The sequence below is a fragment of the Danio rerio genome, chromosome 3 (assembly GCF_052040795.2).
Source record: "Danio rerio strain M-AB ecotype USA chromosome 3, GRCz13ab, whole genome shotgun sequence".
NCBI lineage: Eukaryota > Metazoa > Chordata > Actinopteri > Cypriniformes > Danionidae > Danio > Danio rerio.
The window spans coordinates 28,027,604-28,052,825 of record NC_141023.1 but is presented as its reverse complement, the minus strand read 5'-3'; the positions used below and the strand labels follow the sequence as shown (position 1 = coordinate 28,052,825).

Here is a 25,222-nt window from a genome sequence, read left to right as displayed (position 1 = left end):
ACCCATTTGGCTGTCGTTATAATGTCTGATTTTTAAAATACTAAATATACTTTTCATTAGGTTTGGGTTAGTCAATTTTTAAGTGTTTTCTTCAAATGCTCTCTTGTTTCCACCAAGTTACAGTAAATACAGTAAAACTACATAATTTTGTGTCACATGATCTTCACATTGATTAGATTCTCAAGAAACATTTACTTCTTATTATAAATCTTGAAAATCTTTTGCAGCTTATTGTTTTTGTTTAAACTGATTTATTTATAAGTATATTTTGTATCATTTTTATGGGTTTAAAGGAACAGCTTTCAATTGAAATAAAAATATGATCAATTTAATGCATCCCTATTGCCCTATTTCTATTTATTTTATGTAAGTTTGATCAATCTTGTTGTGTGTTTTTGTTCATTATTATTATTATTATTATTATTATTATTATTATTATTATTATTATTATCATTATTAATGCCCATTTATTATTATTTTTATTTTGTAAGTAAAATGCCTATTTAAAATATATTTAATTAATTGTCTTATTTATTTGTGTTTGGATTTAAAATATATAAAAATATAAATATTTATATATCTAGACATAACTAGATTGTTTCTGTTAATATTTATTTTTAATTCTTTTTTTCATTATTTGTACAGTTAGAAGTTGTGTTATATTATTATCTTTCAAATCTAAAGTACATATATAGTTTTTACTCGAGTATACTTTTTACTAGAGTATATACAGGAATCAGAGTGAATTTCATTACTCTTTCCATACAGTTTCAACTGGAAACACTGGTGAGATTTTAACTTACAGTACACTTACTAAATATTAAGGTAAGAAACTAATCCAAAACTAAAACATTATTCATAAACAGAAAAAAAAACTATCTAATAGCTAATTTATAGCTAATTTAGCAGGTTGGCACCTATAGAACTGCAGAAATAATGGTGTTGCATTGACAACTGCTGTAAACAAAGCAGCATAATGTCAAATCTAGCAGGATTTCATTGATTTCATAAACTACACAGCATTCTGATATTCGCAGGTTTAATACAAGTAAACTTTAGCGTACAACCATGCATTGCATAATCAAAAATGATATACAATTGAATACCATGCAAAATAACATTTAAGACTTTTTAATAGTTTAAATTTCTCTACATTGATTTATTAACTTTTAATAATTTTGAAGACCCTTCGAACACCCTGTTACTGTTAAGCACTTTTGAAAATTATTTTCTGTGTAAGATACTTTGCAATACATTTACCTACTTATCTTAACTGAATATAAATAAACTTTTGTAACATCTGAATAACGGTTTCTGAAAAGAACTGAGTTTCTAACCATTCTTCTAACAGCCAAACATATCATTTCCCCTTCACCTGACAGTGTTTCCTGTTTTAGGCAGAACATCTTCCTGCACCTTTCTCAAGTAATACTCAGCTTGGTGTAGATAGTTTTGCACAAACTTTTTACCTGATTTCACATCTCAAGTCTGTTCTATTTTCGTCGCTGCAGTCTTGGCTAAGGCAAGCCCAACTAAACGAAGCACTAAAAAACTAGCTGAGCTGAAGTTCACACTCAGAGCAGGAAAGCAAGAGGTGTGAAGTCACTGAGGCTGAGCCGTTATGCATGCCGTTTGAAATTGAAAGTTTAAGAAATCAGCTTTGAGGGTCTTGATTCAAGTTCGAAGCAAACTGATTTATTTATTTAAGGTGCAACACTGCAGGCAAAAACTTATAAGAATTTAACCATTTTTTTTTGCAGTCTAATAGAAAGAAAACATCCAAAGTGCACTTTTTTTTGCACTGTTTCTTTTGTTGCACTTTTTCAGTTTGTGTCTGTAGATTTCAATAAAAATACATATTTTAAAAACGGCTTCTTAAAATTTCATTTGACTATGACTAAGACTTTAATTTTTTTTTCTCCTGCACTTATCCATAAATCTCAATTTCAGCAGCACTTTTAAATAGATAACTTCACAGATATATCCATATTTATTTAGTAATATTCCTTCGGGTTAGTCCCTTATTTATCATGGGTCACCACAGTGAAATGACCCTACAAGTATTATGGCTTATGTTTTGCCCTTATAGCCACAATCTAGTACTGGGAAACACCTATACACTCCCACATTCATTCACACACAAACATACACTACTTCAAATTAAGTTACCAATTCACTTATAGCGCATGTCATTGCACTTCTTGCATAATAAATCTGATTATAACAATATTGTGTATAAATGTATATATAAAAATATTATTTAAATGTATATCCTTCCTCCCAAGGCCATTTATATTGAAGTTGATATTTATCCGCACCAATGCTCAGAGCTTTAAGAGATTTAGACACAAACACTGTACATACATAATTTAGCTTGTTCAATTCACTTATAGTGCATGTCTTTGGACTTGTGGGGGAAAATGGAGCACCCGGAAGAAACTGTTGTTGTTGATTTTTTGCTGTTGTTGCTGTTGTGTGAAGCGTTTTCTGAACTATTGAGTGGTAAAAGAGATTCCCCATTATACCTTCAGTGAAAACATTTGACTCTAATATAAAAAAAATATATATATATTACCTAACTTCATCCAATTTTCTGATAATTTTTTTGCTAGCAATATTAAAAAGCAATCAGCAGCCCTTTAATCATATAATATCTTAGTAAATCTATGTAATATTGTCACATGATCCTCACATTGATTGGATCCTCAAGAAACATTTACTTATTATAAATCTTGAAACCAATTATGCGGCGTATTATTTTTGTATAAACTTATTTATTTATACTTATACTTTTTATGAATAAAAGGTTTAATGGAACAGCCTTCAATTTAAATAGAAATATGATCACAGTGCATCATGAAAATATTCATAGCTCTTCAATTTTTTCCACATTTGGTTATTTTACAGCCTTAATGCAAAATAGATTAAAATAGTTTCTTTTCTCAAAATTCTACAAATAATACCCCATAATAGCAATGCGAGAAAACAGTTTTTGAAATTGTTAAACAAATCCTGAAAAATCCCATGTACAACAGTATTCTCAGCCTTTGCTCAATACTTTGTTGATGCACCTTTGGCAGCAAAAACAGCCTCAAGTTTTTTTGAATATGACGCCACAAGCTTGGCACACCTGTCTTGGGAATTTTGCCCATTCAACTTTGCAGTACCCCTCAAGCTCAATCAGGTTGGATGGGAAGGTGTACCATTTTTAGATCTCTCCAGAGATATTCAACAGGATTTAGGTCTGGGCTCTGGCTGGGCCACCCAAGGACATTCCCAAAGTTGTTGTGAAGCTACTCCATTGATATTTTGGTGGTGTGCTTTTTTATTTTTCTACAAACACAGTTATAGTGCCACAGTTAATCTAAGTTAGTCTACAGACAATTCTTTTGTCTATATGCTTGGTTTGTGCTTTGACATGCACTGTCAACCCTGGGCCCTTATTTAGGTGTATGCCTTTTCAAATCATGTCCAATCAACTGAATTTACCACAGGTGAACTCCAATTAAGCTGCTGAAACATCTCAAGAATGATCAGTGAAAACAGAATGTACCTGAGCTCAATTTAGAGCTTAACGGCAAAGGCTGTGTATACTTATGTACATGTGTTTTTTTTTGTTTTTTATTTATTTTTTTAATAAATTTACAATTTAAAAAAATATATTTTTCCACATTGTCATTATGGGGTATTGTGTGTAGAATTTTGAGGAAAAAATTATTTAATAAATTTTTTTAATAAGGCTGTTACATAAAAAATGTGGAAAAAGTGAATTGCTATGAATACCTTCCGGATGCACTGTATGTCAATATCAATTAGTTATTTTTTGTTTTCCCTTTTCACCGTCAGACATTTGCCTTAAAAAAACAAGCTTTTTAAGTCCAATTTATGTCTGTCCAATGGTCCACTTACCAACCACCATGATGTTAAATTCAAAGCCGGCCTTCATGGTTTTGCGTCTCATCTGGTCCAGAACTGCCTCAATGCCGACATATCCGAACAGATCTCTGCCCTTGATGATGCCCTGTGTGTCAGTTTCACTGAGGCACGGCAGTGGATCTTCAATCTCCACCTCCATCTCCTCCATCACCTCCTTCTCCTCCTCCATCGGGACAGGCGGCTCCAGATCCAGGCCCTGCTCCTGTGCTGTGTCTGCCAAGAGAGAGAGAAAAGCCTCCAAGTCAGCATGAAGAAAACTCATAAGAAGCCTTTAAATAAGTGTTGCACTACATTGAGTGGTTAATAAAAAAAACTGAATCAGCTCTGTCCGCAAATAAGTGCTCGCTTTTATTTTTGATGTAATGCCACATATTGTTTCGTTTATCAGTCTGAGGTGTGGTATGTACATAGAGAGCAACTTTCTGCAAACTAAAAATGACACACTAGGATGCTTTATGTAGATTGTGATCTACATTTACAGTTACATTACATTTAGCAGATTGTTTTGTCAAAAGCGACTTACAAATGACAAAGGCGTTAGGCAACTCAACATGAAGAGGCAATACACACAAGAAGTGCCATATAAGGGTACTTATATTTCTTAGAGATTGTATTAAAGTATTCATTTACTTGCATTCAAGTGCTCTTATATGATATCACTAATATAGAAATATATAAAAAAGGATATGATAAAAAAAAGAAGTCATTGCAACACCTTTTAATTATTTTTTTTTATTTATTGAAACAATAAAATGTTATGGCAACATAAGTTGCTATTTTTACCCCATAAACTCATCAAAGTAATTAAATTTCAAGTTACATGAAATTTAGCTTGAGTTAGCTGCATATATATATATATATATATATATATATATATATATATATATATATATATATATATATATATATATATATATAATTCATTCATTCATTCTCTTTCGGGTTACTTCTTTATTTATCAAGAGTCTCCACAGCAGACTGAACTGCCATATATCAGTTTGATTATACTTAGTTTAAAGCAGCAAATGACTGAAAATGTTTACAGTATAATAATACTTAAAACAGGTACATGTATACCCTGTGTACCATGTATAAACATAATTATTTTGCTTTATTTTTGGCTTGTTTATTATTCAAAATATTATTTTATTATATGTATTTTTTAACATTAGCACTGCAACTTAATCTTACCTTACTGCTGTAAATTGCTTTTGTAAATAAAAGTATTTTTTTTTTCTTAATTGGTCTTCTTCTTACATTTATATTTGGTGTTTGTTTAAGCTGTCTTAATAAAAATAATAAAAATTCTAAGTCAGTCATTCATTTATTTTCTTTTTGGCTTAGTCCCTTTATTTTTCTAGGGTCGCTGCAGCGGTATGAACCTCCAACTTATCCAACATATGTTTTATGCAGCGGATGCCCTTACATCTGCAATTAATGTCTGGGAAACATCTATACACACACTCATACACTACAGGCAATTTAGCCTACCCAATTCACCTGTACCGCATGTCTTTGGACTGTGAGGGAAACCGGAGCAACTGGAAGAAACCCACACGAACACAGGGAGAACTAACTATCAAAACTATCATTTTTTATTAATAAAGAGACTAAGCCGAAAAGAAAATGAATGAATGAGGGCTTAGTCCCTTTATTAACCAGGGGTCGCCACCAAATGATGCCATTCCAGCTGCAAACCAATACTGGGAAACACCCATATGCTCTTGCATTCAAACACATACACTATACGGCCAATCTGGCTTATTCAGTTCACCTATACTGCATGCGTTTGGACTGTGGGGGAAACCAGCGCGAACACGGGGAGAACATGCAAACTCCACACAGAAATGCCAACTGACCCATCCGGGGCACAAACCAGCGACCTTCTATTGTGAGGTGATTGTGCTACCCACTGACGCCTATAAATCATAATATTGCATATTATATTATAAGCATTATTACACGGCGAATCCATTTTGCACACAATTATCCAGCATCCACATTACCTGACATGTTCTGTGCTAGCACAATGCACGGCTGCAATTAATTAGGAAGTGATGTTCATTTTGGCCAGTCTCGTTTATGAGCCGGAGAGGTGTGCTGTGAGCATGCTCAGAGCATCCAGGTGGAGATTAATGCACATTATCATGACTGACAGGAGGCAAATGTACGAGCGGCGCAGATCGATTCAGACGGGGAATTGAAATAATGAGGACGAAGAATTGAGAATTGTCCATAATTGCGCTTCCATCCTGGGCTAGAAATGAGGCATTAGATTCATTTGTCAACGTTTGAAATGTGGGTCACGCTGGGGTTGATTTTTATCTTAAGATTTACTCAGCACCCACAGAATGGAAATGGATATGGAAAGCACCCTCGATGCGCATTGAACTTTAGGCAGCATATTGTCAGTGGCGAATAAAAAATGGCTTTGCAGCCCGGGCTTCAGTTTGTTCAGCTCAATTGAGTTCATTCGCAAGATCGCCCAACATAGAGACAGCAGTTGACACGGCGCTGGTTAACTACTGAGGCACGGACACCTGTCAGCTGGTCAGAGGATGCCCGTCTGACTTAACTGGCAAAGCAACAGGGGGTGGATGGAGTGTGTTGCTGTTTGTCTTATCCCTGTACTGTAGTTTGTATATCTCGAGACAGCTCTGTTTTATAAGAGGATTGCTAGAAATCCCTCTGATAACCACTGAAGTTGTCCTGTTGGACAAAACACTCCAGTCACATTGTTCAAAACAAAAGTCGGAATCACATTAGCTTCACAAGTAAGCAACGATAGCAGCTTAGTATTTGACTTCATTTGATGTCAAATTGCAAAAATAATCTCACTCTTAATGCTTCACACTCGGATCTTACCACCTGGCTGGTCAAATTTAGCCATGAAACCTTCAACACTAAATTGGCCAGTGTTTCAGTCAGTTTCATTGACCAACCCCTGTATTTATCTATATCTATATCTATATCTATATCTATATCCATACACAGGGGTTGGTCAACTGAAACACTGGTCAATTTAGTAGGGTGCCTTGTATAGAGATATAAAATATAACTGAATTCCGAATCAAAATGTAGGCGTGCTCTTTACACAAACACTGATCAGTGAACTCAAAAGCTCAATAATACATGATTGATGCTCAAACTTGCCTTGTGACATACAAGAAAGAATTTAATGTGGTGCTTTTGTGTCCAAAGTTGAATACTGTAACGTGTTTGTGTGTGAAAAGCCTAAATAAAATCTGTTCTAAATCTCGTAAAGCAATCATCTCTCTTTGAAAGACTGAAATTAAAGTACTTGATTTTGTATTTGCAATCATTTCTTATGAACATTCTGAAGTATTTTGGAGTTTAGAGATGAATAGAGGTTTGGGTGAATAGACTTTCAATGAAAGAACAGAAATCTTTAAGATTTGTTAAAAAAATATCTCGTTGTAAATACTTCTGAATGATTTTCTTACGTGTTTGGAATATTTTGAGGGTGAGTAAATGATTAGCAAATGTCTTGATTTCAACAAATGGTTGACATGCAGTCTTGAGATCAATGTTCTGTATGATGTACCTGGAACATATGCTAACAGTGTGTGATTCATCACGTTCAAAACAGTTCTGTAAAAGACTTTACTTGCATAAATGTATGATTTTTTCTTCATATACCATCTAATAGGGCCATGGCAGAAATCTAGTAATGAAAAAACATGTTAATTTGCTTTATAGTTTAATCTTTTTCCACCCTGTAAGTGATGTTAATTTATAAAGGCGAGCTAGCCAAGATGCTAACGAACATAGACAGCGCTCTCAAGTCTCACACATTTACCATGTGTCACGCATTTCAATCTGTTCACACGCTCACACACCACACCTTGTATTTCTCATGCTGAGAAGTAATGGGTAACTTGAGCAGGTAGGCCTAAACGTTTAATAGATAAGATACACATTAACTGTTACTAATTTAATGTTAGAAATTAACGTGGCTCCCACCTAAACCTTTAATGTGGATGTGCAATCTGATTTTATATTAGAGAAAATTAAATATTTAATGTTGGCATTTGTCCAATTTGTATGAGACATGGCAACTTGTGATTAAATGCTTAAAAAAAATGAAGACTCTCTGTTTTAACTGATTTACATGAAGAAAATTGTGTAAACAGGTTAAAATGTGATCCACAGTGGTGGAAAGAGAACTAAAAAGAAATACTGAAGTAAAAGTACCATTACATGCCCAAAATGTAGAGCAACTAGAAAAAAAAGTACCTGTTTAAAATATTACTCAAAGTATTGGTTAAAAATAGCCCTTTTAAGAGTACTCAGGAGTAGTGAGTATTGAGTATTATACTGTGAAAAAGCTGATGTGTTTACATGCATTATGTTTGTTAGTGTGTGTGTAAACGTAACATTCTGTAGTGCATTTGGGGATTGTTTGAGGCCATTTAGCAATTTCAGTCATCATAGAGACATCTTTATTCATCAGTAACATACAGTCTAAATACATACATACAGTTGCAGTCAGAATTTTAGCCCCCCCCCCCTTCTCTTTTTCAAATATTTTCGAAATCATGTTTAACAGAACAAGAAAATTTTCACAGTATGTCTGATATTATTTTTTTTTTTCTGAAGAAAGTCTTATTTGTTTTATTTCGGCTAGAATAAAAGCAGCTTTTAATTAAAAAAAAAAAAACATTTTAAGGTCAAAGTTATTAGAAAAAATACAACCTTGATTGTACAAAATGTTTTGTTGAAAAAAAAAAATGTGTTTATATATATATATTACTACGTCCCTTCCGGGGTTCCGTAAGCATGTGACCCAGCCACAAGGACATTTGTTATTAGGTGCTGTAAATATTAAAATTGTGTGACAAACTCACACAGTGCACCAGTCTACCAGACGAGCATCTCCATGTGACTAATAACAATAAATGTATCAAAAAATACACTAGCGTATTTTATACCTGTGAACTGACATAGTGCAAAAAATAAAAAAATAATAATAGTGCAGCTTAATAGTGAAATAAATCATCTTGAAAATATCCCCTATTTAACAGTCATTATGAGTTTACCTTCACTTTAATTTTATAAAATGGTTTAATTGTTTTTATTAATTACTATAAAAGTATTCAATGCAAATGCAAACATATGTTGTTGAATCTGATCTTTAAATGACAGCTAGCAAGGTTCTAGAGAAAAGTTTTTTATTATATCCTGGGTTGGTAGGGACAGTAACAAAGTATAAATGAAATATTGAAACAATAATAATAGAAATAATAATACATATATTTATGTCCAATCATTTTATAATCAAAAAAGCTAGTAATTATATAAGAGCATAAGCAAAGAAAAATAAATACATAAATAAAAATCCTACTCCAAACTTTCTTGAAGAGCCCTTCATTGATTAGCAAAGACAGATGTTGTCCTTGGTGCATCATACAAACTATTGTTCCCATGACATCAGTGACTGAATTTGGATGAAAAAAAAAAATCTCTTTACAGACCTGGTATATGTATGGTCTGAGTAATACTGGACATTAAAATGAGAAATAAATAAATAATTTAATGTATTAAAGAAAAACTCTATTAGCATTTATGATGAGCGTTTGATTCCTCAGATCTTCAGCAAAATCAGTTGATACTTTTGCTAGGCATCTTCTTTTAGTGTGGTTAAAATACCAGCATCATCTGTATTCCGTAGCTCTTGTAATGCTTTACATCTTTAGCGGGAGAGATAAGCAGGAAGCAGAAAAGGGTTGAATGAAGGACTTTTGGCCCTAGATATAAATATTTGAGGATATGGTGTCAAAATCATTTCTATAAACGACTCTGAGCACCTGGGCACATTATAAAGCCTGGTTTATACTCAATGCATTCACTAGTTCTCTTGTATAATTAAGTAACAAATTATTTCTTTGATAACTAGAAAGGAATATTTGAATCGGTTTACGATATATTGATGCCCTATTTGTCTAGGCTTTATTGGTGATAATGGTCAGGAATTTTGAACCATTATTGCTTTATAGCATATACGTGGAGGACAGAAATTAACCAAATAGTCAATTGTAGAGTGGATTAAATCTAAAAAAAAAAACATGTATTTTCTGTATTTTTTAGTAACTGTACTTTTTTCTTTTATTCTTTCCATAATAAAAAGTATATTTGTAGAGCAAATATTGTTCTGTTGTCATTATTATTTTAATAAACTTTAATAGGTGAAACTGTCCGAGATATGAACAAAAGCAAGTAATGCATCAAAGTTTGATTTTAAAAATCTTGAATGGTTATAGAGTATAAAATAATCATTAAAATAATTTTTGAAAAATAATAAAAATAAGTCGTTTGAAAATCTTCAATAATATTATTGATACGACATAGTTCCCGAAACTTCCAACTTCTCTGTTTATCCATCTGATTTTATGGTAAGTTTTTTTGACCGCCCCCTGTCATTTAAAAGTATATCCTAATGGCAAACGCGCAAAGTATAAAAGCCTTGTCCGTTTCCTGAGGTGCACTCAGCAGAGGTCCGCGACCTGGCACCAGGTGAAAGTATAAATCAGCGTTAAATGTGTCTGACTGGAACCAAATATGGGTCTAGAACCTTACCCTGGCCTAAAATTTTATGATGTTTTAAATTTTATCATACCATTTCTAATCTTGAAAAAAAAAAAACATTCATTGCTTAAAATAACGATAAATGAATCTTGAATAAATGTGATATTCTGACAGAAATGTATTCATTTGTGACAGCAGGATAAATACGATATAAATTAGAATATAGTTTGGTCATATAGTAGCACAACAAAACAAAACGCAGGAAATATTTAAATCAAAATGTTTTATTTTTTTATTATTTATTATTTTATTGTTTATTTTACTGCTTTATTCTTTATTTTTTCAAGAACTATTATCTTTTTAACTCTTACCTATTAAGAGTTATTATTTGTAGAGTATCACCTTTAAAATTAAATCTACCTTCATCTTGAAAAAATGCTGCATTGGTTAAAGTGTGAGTGCATTTAAATTCCATTGCATTCATACTTATAATAACATTTGGGGAAAATGTTATCAAAACTGGACAGCCACAGCACAATAACACACTGTAAAAAAGTAATGATAAAAAGTCAAGACAACAAAAACTTTTGTGTTGCTTTCATTTCATTTAAGTTAAGTGGGTTTAAACTACATGTTGTAAGCTGTCCAAAGTTTAGCCTAACATTTTTTGTAAGTTTGATTAATGGAAGTTGAGCATTATGATCATTATGAGGATTATGGCAGCAATAATGATTTACAGTGCAGCACTTATGATGAAAATGGATCTAGACCTAGGGCATAGGAAGAAATCATCTTAAATATGAGTTGATGCGTTGCAACCACAGCTTTTTTACACCCAAATTCAAAGCAGGCATCACACCGTGTGTATGTTAAAACCAGCTCATTTGTGTATGAAAACACGAGAATGTAAAACGATCCCCAGGAAATGCCAAGTCTGCAGTCCTTTATTATGCATTGCTAATGGCAATGACTGTGAGCTGCACCCAACATGACATCACAGATGCTCTGACTGGTTCATATACATGAGTGTGTCACATTAACAGGCCAACAAAAGGCCATTAACGCAAGTATGCAAACACACCGTTACCAAAAGGGTTTATCTTAAAGAGACACTTCACACAAGATTTGCACTCCCTGTTATTCTAAAAGTGTCAATAAATTTAAGATTTTTTTTTTTTTTTTTTTACTGTTTTTGAGAGAACGATCCATAGATAAGCTACATCATATGAGTGCCCACCTAAGGCAAATTGACATCCTGTTAACTATCTTGGTATCAGTATCTTTTATAAAAAGAAAGAAGATGTGGATGTGATGTTGCCCGAGGCTACAAAGGTGTTATTTTCCATGATATGGTATTCTCACAACTACAAAAAAATCCCATGCTGTGACTTCAGCCTGGTCAAAACACAAAATAAAAATTAAAAGTCTGTCATCATTTACTCATCGTTCTCTTGTTCAAAACCTATTCGATGTTCTTTCTTTTGTTGTAAACAAAATAAGATATTTTTAAAAATGCTGCTTGCTGGCACCTATTGACTTCCATAGTATTTTTTCTTATTATGAAAGTCAATTAGTGCAAACAACCAACATACTTTTAAATATCTTCTTTTGTGTTCAACAGAAAAAAATATACTCATAAAGGTTTAAAATCATATAAGGAAGGTTTCTGGGTGAATCTTACCTTTAAGATCATGCTGAGATAGATCTGTGATCATTTCAATATCAAAAACCGCTTACAGTCTTTAAACAGAAGGTTTTTATTCCCATTGACTGCTACTGGAAGCTCCACAAATTCTACAAAAGATTCTTTAATTATTCTTCACACTAACATTGTGTCTTAACTATATGTGACACGGCAATGCAACATGCAATAAAGGTATATTTTCCATGTCCAATATATTTTATTTTAGAAATGTTCTGTGACATAGCCACAGAACAACAGCATATACTAGTATGACAATTACCTCAGGTGCAGAATATGTGCTTTATTCAGTGTTAAATGCTAGCTAATGAGTATATTTACATGGTTTAGAATATCTTTACATGGACAATAATAAATCGATTTTAATACGATTAAGACAATACTCTGATTAAGTCTGCCATGTCAACAGTGATTTTTGATTAATTTAATTCAATTAAAGGGCACATAGTTTCCCCTTTTTTATGATTTAATATTAGTATTAAGGTTCTTCTGAGTGTGCCAGTTTAGGTTCAGTTTAAAACACAGTTCAGATTTTTTATTATAATGTGTTAAAAAGTGTCATGTTGGGGGCGTGTACACAGCTCACTGTTTTAGGGGCGTGTTGCTTCACATGAAAAGCCAATAGCTCCCACGCTCTGTGTTTGCAACAGACAGGCAGACAGAGAGAAGCTAAGCTACATGAGAGGATCAGCATTCAGCCGTACATGTATGACTCGGACACGGACCAAGCAGAGAGTACAAAATCATTTGTGTCTTTGTTTAGTTTTACAGCTAACTGTGTGCTAGTTTCAAGTGCCGAGCTTGTACACCGAGACTAATAACCACGCACACTGAATTAACTTTGACTGAGGCACGCGACACAGCACACCAGACACTCTCTGTGTGGCAGAAACATGAAGTGTCCCGAATTGTCACGCCATGCATTTTAGAACTCTAAACACAGGTTTCCATCAGGGCACACACAACGGCGCCCCAAGTGAAGCGCCGCAGCGTGCACCCCGACAGAAACCCACGCCTAGAATTCCAAAATACATGGCGCTGGGTCAGCGTCGTGCTATACAGAGCGGAGCTTCTGGTGTGCGACCTGCAGGCAAGTTTGTTATTTTATTTCCAATGGAGAGACGGGCACATTAGGCAACGCGCTTGGCCTTTTCCAGCTGCACCTAGTTAAGATCACATGTACACATGTTTGCAAACCTACCTAAAGGTACAACCAATAATTCCGATTAGAGCGATAATGTGGAAAATATTGATCTTGTGTTGAGCCCAATGAGCCTTGCATCTAAAAATAGAGCAAGGGTGTTCCTTTAGGGATATCGCTTTGACTCGCACTGAAAATGGCGGACGTGGAGCGACAAACTGAGGATTAGGTGACGCGTGCCTGTCAATCAGTATTGGTGGGCGGGGGAACCGCACTCCTACGTCAAGTTGCGGTCGCTCTAAAAACCGCTCCAATTGGTCCACCGTTTTTATGTTGTTAAATTGACAAAAAAGCACTGGGTGAGTTTATATCACCCCAATATGACGGTCTATACACTATACTTACACACATGTCTGTCCAAACAGCTTGAAAAGTAGATTTTTTACCATAGGTGCCCTTTAAGGTCACAATCAAACTAAACAGAAATCGAATTAGGACATAGAGTATGCAGATTTAGTCGCATTACTGAAGTGCAGTACAGACATGTAAACACTCTGATCAAACTACTACCGCCATGTAGGACTTTTCGACGCATTCTGCGACAGGATATTTCAATACACCAACGGTTGTTTAACACTATTCTCTGCACCTACCAAGTCAGTGAAGGACCACAGACACCTGCATCACAAAATACAGTTTTTTCCCATACGCCCTGCGGTATCAAATTCAATTAAAACTACACTCTTCCAGCAGTTTATCCTCGCAACCAATATCTCATTTGTCAAGAGGGGTATGCATGAAATGTTCCTGGATGAAACTGAGTGAAAGTGCTAAACTGCAGTTAAAAGTCGACAAATTAAAAATGAAACACCCGAAATGACATGAAACTCTAGAGCAAATGTGGATAGCGTGGTGACTCAGTGACGTTAATCAAATTATGTACTATAACAAAAGTAAAACGAGATCATGAAAAGAACATTCAAAAAGCAACTCACGTTGTCTTAATCATGTCTTAATCATATTATTGTCTTATACAGATTAAGGCAAATCATTTGATTACTGATGTCCATGTAACCGTAGTCAATGTGACATTTATTACCATACTACAGAAAGCAGCAGCAGATAGCTCACTTCAGATCTTGAAAATAAAATAACTATCAGATTGTTTGAAAATGAAGTCAGAGCTGTGTTTCAGCTATTAATAATGTTAAAAAAGGTTAATATGTATTAGATTAAAAGCCTTTGCTTTTCATTGGGGTAAAGTGGCTTGTATTTAAATGTTTCTGTCATTTCGTGACACGTTTGATGCAGACAGCCAAATAGCTTGTCACTGGAATATTGTCGTGTGTTCTTAGGTCTCAGTGTAGAACAACATAGTTCTTTTAAAAACTCTTAAATACAATGTTTATTTAGAAGAAAAGAAAACGAAGTCATTGCTCTGAAAACACCACTGTATTGACGAGTATAGAAAATCACTATGCAGCGTGTGCTACGGTTGATCAGCTGAGACAGAAAACACTTGTGAATTAAGGAGCCTGTCTACTCATACAGATGACTTTATCAGCTATAAATATACTGTATGTCCTTCAACCACCAAAACGGAACTAATCCTGCACTTCTTATTCCCTAACTGGCTTCACATCTAGCACCTGAGGATCTACACAAGACTGCACCAAACTGAGGCAAAGCCAGTGAAACCTGGCTTTGAACTTTGCGTAATTTTAAAAGTATGTGTTGTCACTGCTGAATACAGAAAGTAAGACTTTTTTGCTTTATGTAAAAGGGAGAAGAAACAGCCGAACGGTGGACTGACAGATTTATTTATTTGATGCTGTCTGAAGCTCTAATAGAAGCTGACAAATAGAGCTATGCTTGGAGATAGAGAGGGCAGACACGCTGTCTTACAAAGGCTTGAGAAAAGCAAACAGAGTGACAGAAAAAGGCAAGAAAGTAGAAATGAAGTTGGAACTTTTTAATAAAAACCTTACATATTGAAACCAAATGAAAACAGTTCTGTCCCCGAGTTTGCTCTGTGTCTGTTCTTGCTCTTTAATAAAACTGTTCACAGATGTTGCCCATACTTGACAGAACCAAAGAACACATCAAGAAGACAAAATCACTCTCATTTGCTACAAAGCACCTCAGATATAGCATGAAAGAGTCTTTCACTTACATTCTCAATGTAAGGCTTACTGTAAGTAAGACACCAAACCACAAATCTGTTCATTTTAACTTGTATTTCACTGGAACAAACAATTAATTTGATATTGGTGCATTGACCAAGTCCTAAGTAAGTTGAACTCCACATTTCAAACACAGACCACATTAAAAGATATATTTGTAAGGCTATAAATACAATAGCTGACGTGGACATTAACAGACCTCTGGCAGAAACTGGCAATGAAACACACAAACACATTCACTCTTCTTATGCTCCCATACATTTTCCCTTGACCATCACAAAAACCAAGAGAGCCATAAAAGTAAGAATGCAGAACTAAACACTAAACATTTTACCCTTAAAAGATGTTCTGTTGTGCTAACTGCTAAATGCTAACATCTGCTCTAGTTCTAGTTCGAGTTCAAAACAATGAACAATCCCTGCTTTAAAAAAATCAGCATGTGCTGTGCTTTTGCTGGTCATAAGCTGGTTATTTGCTGGTCATGTCTTTGCTGGTCAGCTTAAACCAGCTCATGACCAGCAAGAAACATCTTAAACCAGCAGCCATGTGTCAAAACCAACACAACTAGCACATGTTGGTATGCTCATCATTCCATATGAGAATGATCATGATAAAATAAAATTTAAAGGGTTGTAAACCATAGCAATATCTCTCTGAAATAGAGTGTACTTTGCAGATAATAAAAGAAAGAGAATAATCAAATGACACATGTTAATATGAAGCACTGATATTGCTATAAAATTTTCCAAGACCTGTGTCCTTTTATGTGTCTGTGCACAAATTTTGTGCAGCTTTGCTTAGTTTGGCTACAATATTCTGTAGATACCAATGCAGAATGCCACAGTTTTAACGATTTCCACAACAAATACCATTCAAAACATTGCAAATTATCAGCTGTTATCTATTAGAACCAGTACATGGTTTCTAGTGTGTTTGGATTGAGTGGTTTTAGCATGCCATCAATGGAAAACAAAAAATACCAGCAGAGGGCCATTTGGACATTAAAACAATTTCATTTAACACCTATTAGAATTGTACAATTCAATTTATTAGACATACAAATTTTCACAATGCTTGTTTAGTTTAAAAAGCTGATTAAAAGACACATATTTACAACTAATCAATCCCAGGACCATGTAAAATAAACTTTATCCATGCAAGTCAACAATACCACAAAAAATACCTTACATCTGAACCTCATCATGGCACCATTTTGGCCTCCCTGACTCTTTACGTCAACTTCCTGTTTATTTTCATCACAAATCAGTAAAACGTCCAAAACAGGTTCACTTCTAAAACGTTGCACACGAGAAGGAAATGACTCAAACGGTTTCATATGAGAGCAAGCATTTCATTATACTTGCTGCAAATGGCAAACACGCCTGTTGCATCTTGAAAAGGGGTAACCAATAACCATAACCAAGCTTCAAACATCAGAGTGCGTCAACCCTCAGTTCCTTCCTGCCTGAACATATCACAAATGATGAAAATAGAGCAAAACAAACCAACATTGAGGACATCATTAAAAAAAAAAAGTGTCTTCTCGGGGCAGCCATGAGACTCTCCCCTCCCCCTTTTGGCACAGTTGAAGTGCTCCATTGCTCTTGGCTCCATTGTTATCAGAGGGGCAGTGGAGCTGAGACACATGCAAAGCCCATGGGATAAGAAAAAAGATTCTTACCTTCTCTCATTCACAAAGCTTTATCCACACCACTCTCCCCAATGAAGACCCAGCGGCCCACGCCAGACGGTCCGCAACTGTGATGTACCGCAAGACTTGTCCCTAAACTTCTGTTTTGAGCTCTGTGTAACTGCCCATGCACTTCTCCCCCTCTCTCTGCGTCTCTCTCCCTCACTACAGGCAAAGAGTGCAGGGGTAACGGCTAAAGCTGCTCACGCTCATTCACATGCAGATCGCCAAGAAGCTTCCACTAATCCAAAAGAGGACTTCTCCCATCCACCCCTCCTCCTGCATCTCTCTACTGCCTCCCTCAAACTCATTTGCACACGAGTGGAGCTGCTGTCAGTCGAACGGCCCAGGCTCCCCTGCTGCCCACACAATGAGGAAAATACGTAATTGACCCATAAAATCAATTAGGGGAAATTTTTTTAGGGCTTCTTTGAATAGTCGGCATCCGCAGACTCGCTCATCTGGGAGAAAAAGAAAAGCAAAAATCTCAGACACTCGTCCAGTGCACATTTCTGCGCTGGTAATCAGTGCCGCTCTGTGCTGTCATGCTGGGCCGTGGATTGCAGTTAAAAGACATGGTAATGGTCAATCAGACATGAAGGAGTTTTATTCTGACAAAGAGCATGTAGTTTACCATTTACACAAAAAGCTGAATTGAGTTTAAGTGCATGAACGCTTATTATTACTGCACAGCAAGCCCTGGTGATAATATAAGTGTGGTTTTATTTGAAAAGTTGTAATTTCTGCTGCTCTTCAAATCTAGAGAGGCGAGACTGTTAGACATTGTCTTGAGAAACAAGTGTGAATGTAAAGAGACAGTACACTGAAGGTGGTCACACACCAAATGCGCCGCTCAGCGACACGCCCCGCCAAACAGCAGCGCCATGGATTTTAGATTTCTAAACATATATTTCCATCAGTGTACGCATACCGGCACAGCAAATTGGTGGCCGTCCGCGGCGCCCAACTACAACTCAGGACACTGTTCATATTTTTGCCGCACCACATAGCGCCATCTGTATACTTTCATTTTAAATAACATGTGAATGAGCGCATCTGGTGTGTGATACTTCCAACTATCACGTGCATGCTGTGTCAAGGCGCTGAGTGGCTCATCTGGTGTATGACCCGCTTGGGGTGTGCTCATATTAGGTACATTAGCCTTGAATTTTGAGTGTGATTGTCCTTCCTCCCGTCTAAAGAATGATTAATAAATCCATATGAAACAGTACCTTAAAAGTGATGTTGTGCCTTCAGTTTCGGGCCCAGGTGCACTTCACACTAACCAGGTATGTAATCAGCCGAACACAAAAAAGTAAGATGAGAAGACACTATATATATATATATATATATATATATATATATATATATATATATATATATATATATATATATATATATATATATATATATTACTTTTTTGTGCTCGGCTTATTACATACCTGGTTCATATATATAAATAAATATATATATATATATATATATATATATATATATATATATATATATATATATATATATATATATATATATATATATATATATACATACATACATATATACATGCATGTGTATACATTATGTAAATAGTATATATATATATATATATATATATATATATATATATATATATATATATATACATATATATATATATATATATATATATATATATATATATATATATATATATATATATATACATTATATGAATATTTGTTATTAGCCACAACATTTAAGCTTAATTTAAATCAGTTTAAATGTTTAGTAGTTTATTAGTGACATAAGTAATATTACATAGGTTTATACTTTGTACCTCAATGTCAGGACAGATCCACACACCGCCACTAGAAGGCGTCACTAACTCGGTTAGTTCTCTTGTCTCCACAGAATATAACTTTCCAGGTAATTTAGTCGACTCTTTATTCCAACAATTCTAACTGTAAAAATATTAAGTCCAGTTGAATTGAGTAGACCAATATAGCCTACTTTACATTCCACCCTGAAAAAAAAAATCATACTTCGCCATTAAGTAGTTAAGTTTATCACTTTCACTTTCACTAATTATACAGAAGAATCACATCCCTGACTAACACTACAAGCATACCGCATTGAAGCCTAACTAAACAGAGCTCTGGCACACCTCTTCCAACCGGCCAACTGAATGCCTCGGCCCGATTCAGAGCACTCACACATGTCACTCACACTGAGGTATGATAACTCTGTCCGTTTACTCACCTAAATGTTTTTTTGGTCCCATTTTACATTAGGTGGCCTCAACTACTATGTACTTGTATCAGAAAATAAATGCAATGTACTTACTGGGTTCCTAATGTATTGCAGATTACTTCTGGTGCTCTTGAGGGGGAATTGGGGGAAGGTTAGGGCAAGGTCTGGTGTTATGGATAGGTGTAAGGGATTGTAAACAGAAAAATTATTTACAGATGTAGTTACATGCAGGTATTTATTCAATCATAGATACAATGTAAAAACATATATTTACATATATTTATTATTAATTTCAGTGTAAGTGCATATTAGTTTAAGCCACTTAATATAACACCCCCCACCCCAAATCCAAGTTATTTTCACAAAAATCAAACAAATTTCATACACTAAATAATTATAAAAGTGGTCAACAGTATATAATATCTCACAGTGTATTAGGCCTTGTTTACACCTGGTACTAGAATGCATTTTCATGATTCTGATAACAAGTGGATGGGTAACACTTTACAATAAGGTTCATTACTTAATGCATTTACTAACATGAACTAATCATAAACAACACATGTACAGCATTTATTAATCATAATTAAACATTTGCTAATGCATTGTAAACGTTCAAGTCCATGCTTGTTAACATTAGCTAATGCACCATGAGTTCACATGAACTAACAATAAACAACTGTATTTTCATTAACTAACGTTTATTAACATGAATAAATACTGTAGTAAATGTATTGTTCATTGTTTGTTCATGTTAGTAAATGCATTACTTAACATTAACTAATTAACCTTATTGTAAAGTGTGACCAGTGGATGATACTTTTTTTGAGAGTTTAAATGCAGATCATGTGAACAAGATCTGAAACATTTGAACTTGTACACTTTTGACCACGACCAATGGTTTGTAAAAATACATTTGCGCATTTTGCGGTGTAGACACTTGTGTGGTCAACAGCATTCTAGCCACAAAAATTGGCATACTTTCCACCTACTGGCATGAACATGTTATGAAAAAGTACACTAAACATGATTTTTCCCCTTAAAAAAATTATTGAAATTTTATGTTAATATTAGGTTGAAAGAGAGCCCTATAAAGTTGGCATTGTATTCGGAGGCCATATCTTATGACTACCAGACTGTCATTAATTTAGGATCCAGTTGGCTGTTAACTGCTGTTTCCTGATCACTGAGTCAGTGTGATGAATTTCAAAAGAAAATCATCCAAAGAATGAATCCAGCATCCAGCACAATTTCCCCCACCCAGAGCAAATGCGTGACTGTCGGCTGTCTACTACTACTACTACTATGTTTTACTAGCCAATTGAGTGAGCACACTTTCATTCTGCCCAATCAGAATTGCGCAACTAAACTCTGCCCACAAAAAAAAAAAAAAAAAAGAAAACTAACAGGAAAGCACTGGCAAAAGGGATTATGGCATCTGCTGCTTTAGAAGCATTAATAGGCAAATTAATATCAAAGTAAAACAGAATTTGTAATATGGGAATATTTTGGCTTCAAAGTCACAGACACCGAACAAAAACAGGTCATTTTTAAGAGCTGTTGCAGAATTGTAGTCAGGGCTTACAGATTACTGAGCTGAAGGTTGACTACAAAATTAAATTGTAAATCAAATCGTCATATGTCAAAAAAAATTTTAATAATAAATCACAATTTTATATTTTTCCCAAATCACACAGCCCTTCTGCTTACTTTGTGTTTGCTGATTATTTTTGGTATTTCTGTGAAATCTTACTGACATTTGATTGGATGGATAAAGTCTAATATCTTAGACCACAGGCTTTAAATTCGGTGAAATGCTCTAGAAACAAACACCTGATATGTGATGTCCATTGTAATGAACGCAAAGTTCAAAAGGTCTATAGCTGAAAACTTACAGTCCAGATCACTCTCTTTAGGTATGGGATGATAACAGATTTCAAGTTTTACCATGATTTAAAAAAGTAAAGGATTTATTACTGCTTCTGTTATACCATTCCTAAAGTAAAGGTAGGTTTTTAAACAAATAGTTTTTATGTTGTAAAAGAAAACTGTGTTTTTGAAAATAATGAAGAGAGCAGAAGTCAATGATTTATTTGAACTATTTAGCCTGACATATTTACTGTTCCAAAATATTATAAATGTTTCTTAAAAACAAAACATATTGTGTTAAATGGGGGAAAAAAAGTTTTATTTTGTTTTATTTTAAAAACTCATTTTTGAGCAGTAGTCACAATACTTTGATACCATGAAACCGTGGTATTTTTATCCAAGGTTATCTTAACGTCAAAAACTTATGTTCTTTGTGTTGGAAGAAAGAAAGTGACTCAGATTTGGAATGGCACACTGACAAATAAAAGTAGTGGCACACTGAAAAAAATGATGTCTGCAAAACTGTTGCAAACTATTTATTTGTGTTGAATTTAAACAAACAAATTAAATAGAAAAAACTCAACTTAATTTGTTTTGTTTAAATTTAACCCAAATAAATTGTTTACAGTCACTTAACGTAAAATTTTTTTAGTAAATCCAAGAAATCATCTCTGAAAAAACTTTTTCAGTGAATGACAATTTTTGTTTGATGTTTTGACATTTTTTGACACAAGTGTGTTTGACACTGTAAGTTTAAATGTGCTAAGTGACGCAAAATGTGTTTGGCACATTCATTCCCCATTCACTTTACCAGTACTGAAAGATAGCACCCAGAAACATATTCAAAAATGTACCTTGGTAAGGTTTTTCAAGTAAAGAGACAGAGATTTGTAATGAATAAAGCCAGAATGTTCATTTTTAGGCAAACTATCCCTTTAAAGGATCTGTTTAAACATGAGGAGGCAAAGCATCTCTGCACAGTTTCACTGAGGAAGTGTGTTTTCTCACTCTCACTTGAGCTGTCTGTCAGACTTATCACACAATCTGAGTGTTTAGTCTTTATGTTCCCCATAAAATGAAGTCCGCCCCATATAAATTAAACTCAAGGAGACTGCCTGAATTCATCCATGTAAGGATGGGCCTTTTTTCAAAACAAACAGCTATGAGAGGGTGTGAGTGTGTGTGTGTGTGTGCGCAGGTCAATCCCATGCTGAGACCTTGTATGGATGGTTTTATGATTGAATCACAATAATGTTCCTTTGTTTGACTCTCAATAGATGCCCGCTGTATGATGGCAAGGCCCCAAAACAAAACTTTCATGCCTCCACACCACTGCTAAAACCACAGCAAGTACCTACAGCAGCTCCGTGCAGAAACTACAACCACAACCAGTTCAATTCAAATGACAGCTAGTTAGCGGATAACACAAACCAGAAACATTCCTGAGGAGAGCTTGGTATAGTAAAATATTAACAGAGATCAGTCTTTTACCTTAGCAGATAAGTGGAATCTTGGAGCAGTGGCCAGGCCCCATGTGCTGTCAGAGAGTGAATTGCGAACAGCTCAGGATGTCAGTTTTGAAAAAAAGTGTCTATGCACGCAGGCGCATGTGTGAGTGTGTGTGTTTGAGGGTGTGTCGTAGCATAACCACAGACAGCAATCTGAGGGTGATGCATTTCCTTGCCTTTGGGCCTCTCTCTTCCTGGTTGTATTTTAACTAGTTTTATGCCACACAAAAGAAAGGCAGGTTCTCCGGCTCTGTTATCACCATGACTACCTAAATAAGAGTGTTTCTCAAGAGTGGGATGGGTGTTTATCCATTTTCCTTATGTCATCACTGTTAAAATCCCACCCTTGAGACAGGAAAATGTCTTGCACAATTCCAGACAGGTAAAGCATACAAAAATGGAAACGCAATCCTCGTGAATACAAAACAATCTGTTGGGATGCATGAATGGAAATCTGGTTGGAATCTGGTTGAATGAATGGAGAGGAAGGTTCCAAAGGCTGCAAATTCTCATCCTGCAGTGTTTAACCTCACACACAAACAGACACACACACACACACACACACACATGCCAGCAGCATATCACCACACAGGCGCATCTCTGCTGTTTTGGGAATTCTCTCTTCACCGCTGACAGGAAAAAGCATTTTGATTAATGTGGCAATCAGAAAATGACCTTTGCATGCGGCGAGAGCTGTCTATTTTACATTCAATATTTAATCATTTGATAAAGTATAGAACAAGCCCAATGACAGCAATTCATCACTTTCATCTAAAAGCCTTTCGCAAAGCTCCGAGCCACATGCAGGGTCTGTATGCTCCGCTGCGTCTACAGCTAATTAACTGACTGAGGTTTGTTAATGGAGTTTCCTACAAAGTGCTCTCCGTCGCCACATTGTTCTGGTCATTCTAGGTCACGATCTGATGACTGATGCATCTTTCCCTCTTGGAATCCACACACTCTGGACATCCATGCGTGATAAGATATTCTTACAAATTGGAGCCACTGACAATTCTGATGATGATTGATGTAGGCAAATGTGCAAAGAAAGTGACATGTTTAGTTTTTTACACAGGAAATTATTAGAAATTGTCCTACTTCAGGTGATGTCCCACAAAAAGTAAACTAACTAACTAACTAACTAACTAACTAACCAACTAACTAACTAACTAACTAACTAACTAACTAACTAACTAACTAACTAACTAACTAACTAACTAACTAACTAACTAACTAACTAACTAACAAACTAACTAACTAACTAACTAACTAACTAACTAACTAACTAACTAACTAACAAACAGAAATAAATGTTTAATAAACTATGCATCACGACGATGAACAAACTGAAAGTCAAACAACAACAACAACAAACCATCCATTCAACTAATTTACCAACTAATTAACTAAACATGAAACTGATTGACCAACTAATGTAATGATTTGAATCACAGGTTGGTCAAATCCCTTAAAACATCAGTGTTAGATTACTGACTAACTAACTATCAAACAATTAACAAATGTAAGTTATTAATAATTAACTTATAATAAAGAAATAACTAACTAATAACTAAGTAATAAGAATAACAAAAAAAGTTTAATAAACTATGCATCACAATGATGAACGAACTGAAAGTTAAAAAAACAACAACAAACCATCCATTCATCTAATTCTCTAACTAATTAACCAAAATGTAACTAATTAATCAACTAATTTAATAATTTGAATCACAGGTTGGTCAAATCCCTTAAAACCTGTGTTAGATTGTTGTTGTTACGGAGATTATTGAAGTAGTAGTTCATGTAGTAGTAGATGTCATTGGTATAGTAGTAGCAGAAGTAGTAATGGTGTGGTTGTTACAGTAGTAGTAGTAGTCGTTGTTGGTGTAGTAATATCAGTAGTAGATGTTGTTGATGTAGATGTAGTAGAAGTGATTGTAGTATTAGTAGGAGTAGTAGTCGCAGTAGACATTGTTGTATTAGTTGTAGCAAACGCTATAGTAGTATCAGTAGTGGTAGTCGTTGTAGTAGTATCAGTATTAGTAGACACTTTAGTAGTAGTAGTCGTGGTTGTGGCTGTAGAAGAAGCAGTAGTAGTTGTAATATAAGTAACTTTCTGTAGTTGTAGTTGGTGTAGCACTTGTGATTTATTATTATTGTTGTCAGTTATTACTGTTGTCCTTTCTCTCTTTTTACTCTCATATTTACTATCATACATTAATAAGCATTGTTGTTACTCCCTACCTCTGACTGGTTTCTTTCTATATGTTTTATCTATATCTGTGACACTTGCTTCATTTATTGACTGTTATTGTTCCTAATGTATGTACTCTGACCTGTCCACCAAGTTACCTTTACATGCATACACACACTCACGCACATACCCGTACCTGACTATATTGTTGTTGTTTTTGTTTT

General features: G+C 34.8%; 1 protein-coding gene and 1 long non-coding RNA gene across 6 annotated transcripts in view; both read right to left on the bottom strand.

The window, feature by feature from the left end:
• The window catches only part of septin12 (septin 12), a 124,890-nt gene that overhangs the window by 28,396 nt on the left and 71,272 nt on the right, over positions 1-25,222 (bottom strand). For 2 of the 5 annotated variants that reach the window (XM_087244565.1, XM_087244568.1), the window contains one exon: positions 3,910-4,149. In XM_087244565.1, the coding sequence (XP_087100691.1) occupies positions 3,910-4,149 (240 nt within the window). Of the gene's footprint in view, positions 1-3,909; positions 4,150-17,189; positions 17,368-19,520; positions 19,592-22,787; positions 22,846-25,222 lie in introns of those variants that run through there. The other 3 variants (XM_087244569.1, XM_087244567.1, XM_087244566.1) reach the window with 3 other exon arrangements.
• Positions 5,201-8,604, bottom strand: LOC141381211 (uncharacterized). The gene is made up of 2 exons (XR_015480879.1): positions 6,943-8,604; positions 5,201-6,880 (listed from the first exon to the last, which is right to left on the bottom strand). It is a non-coding gene; the product is annotated as an uncharacterized LOC141381211 (long non-coding RNA).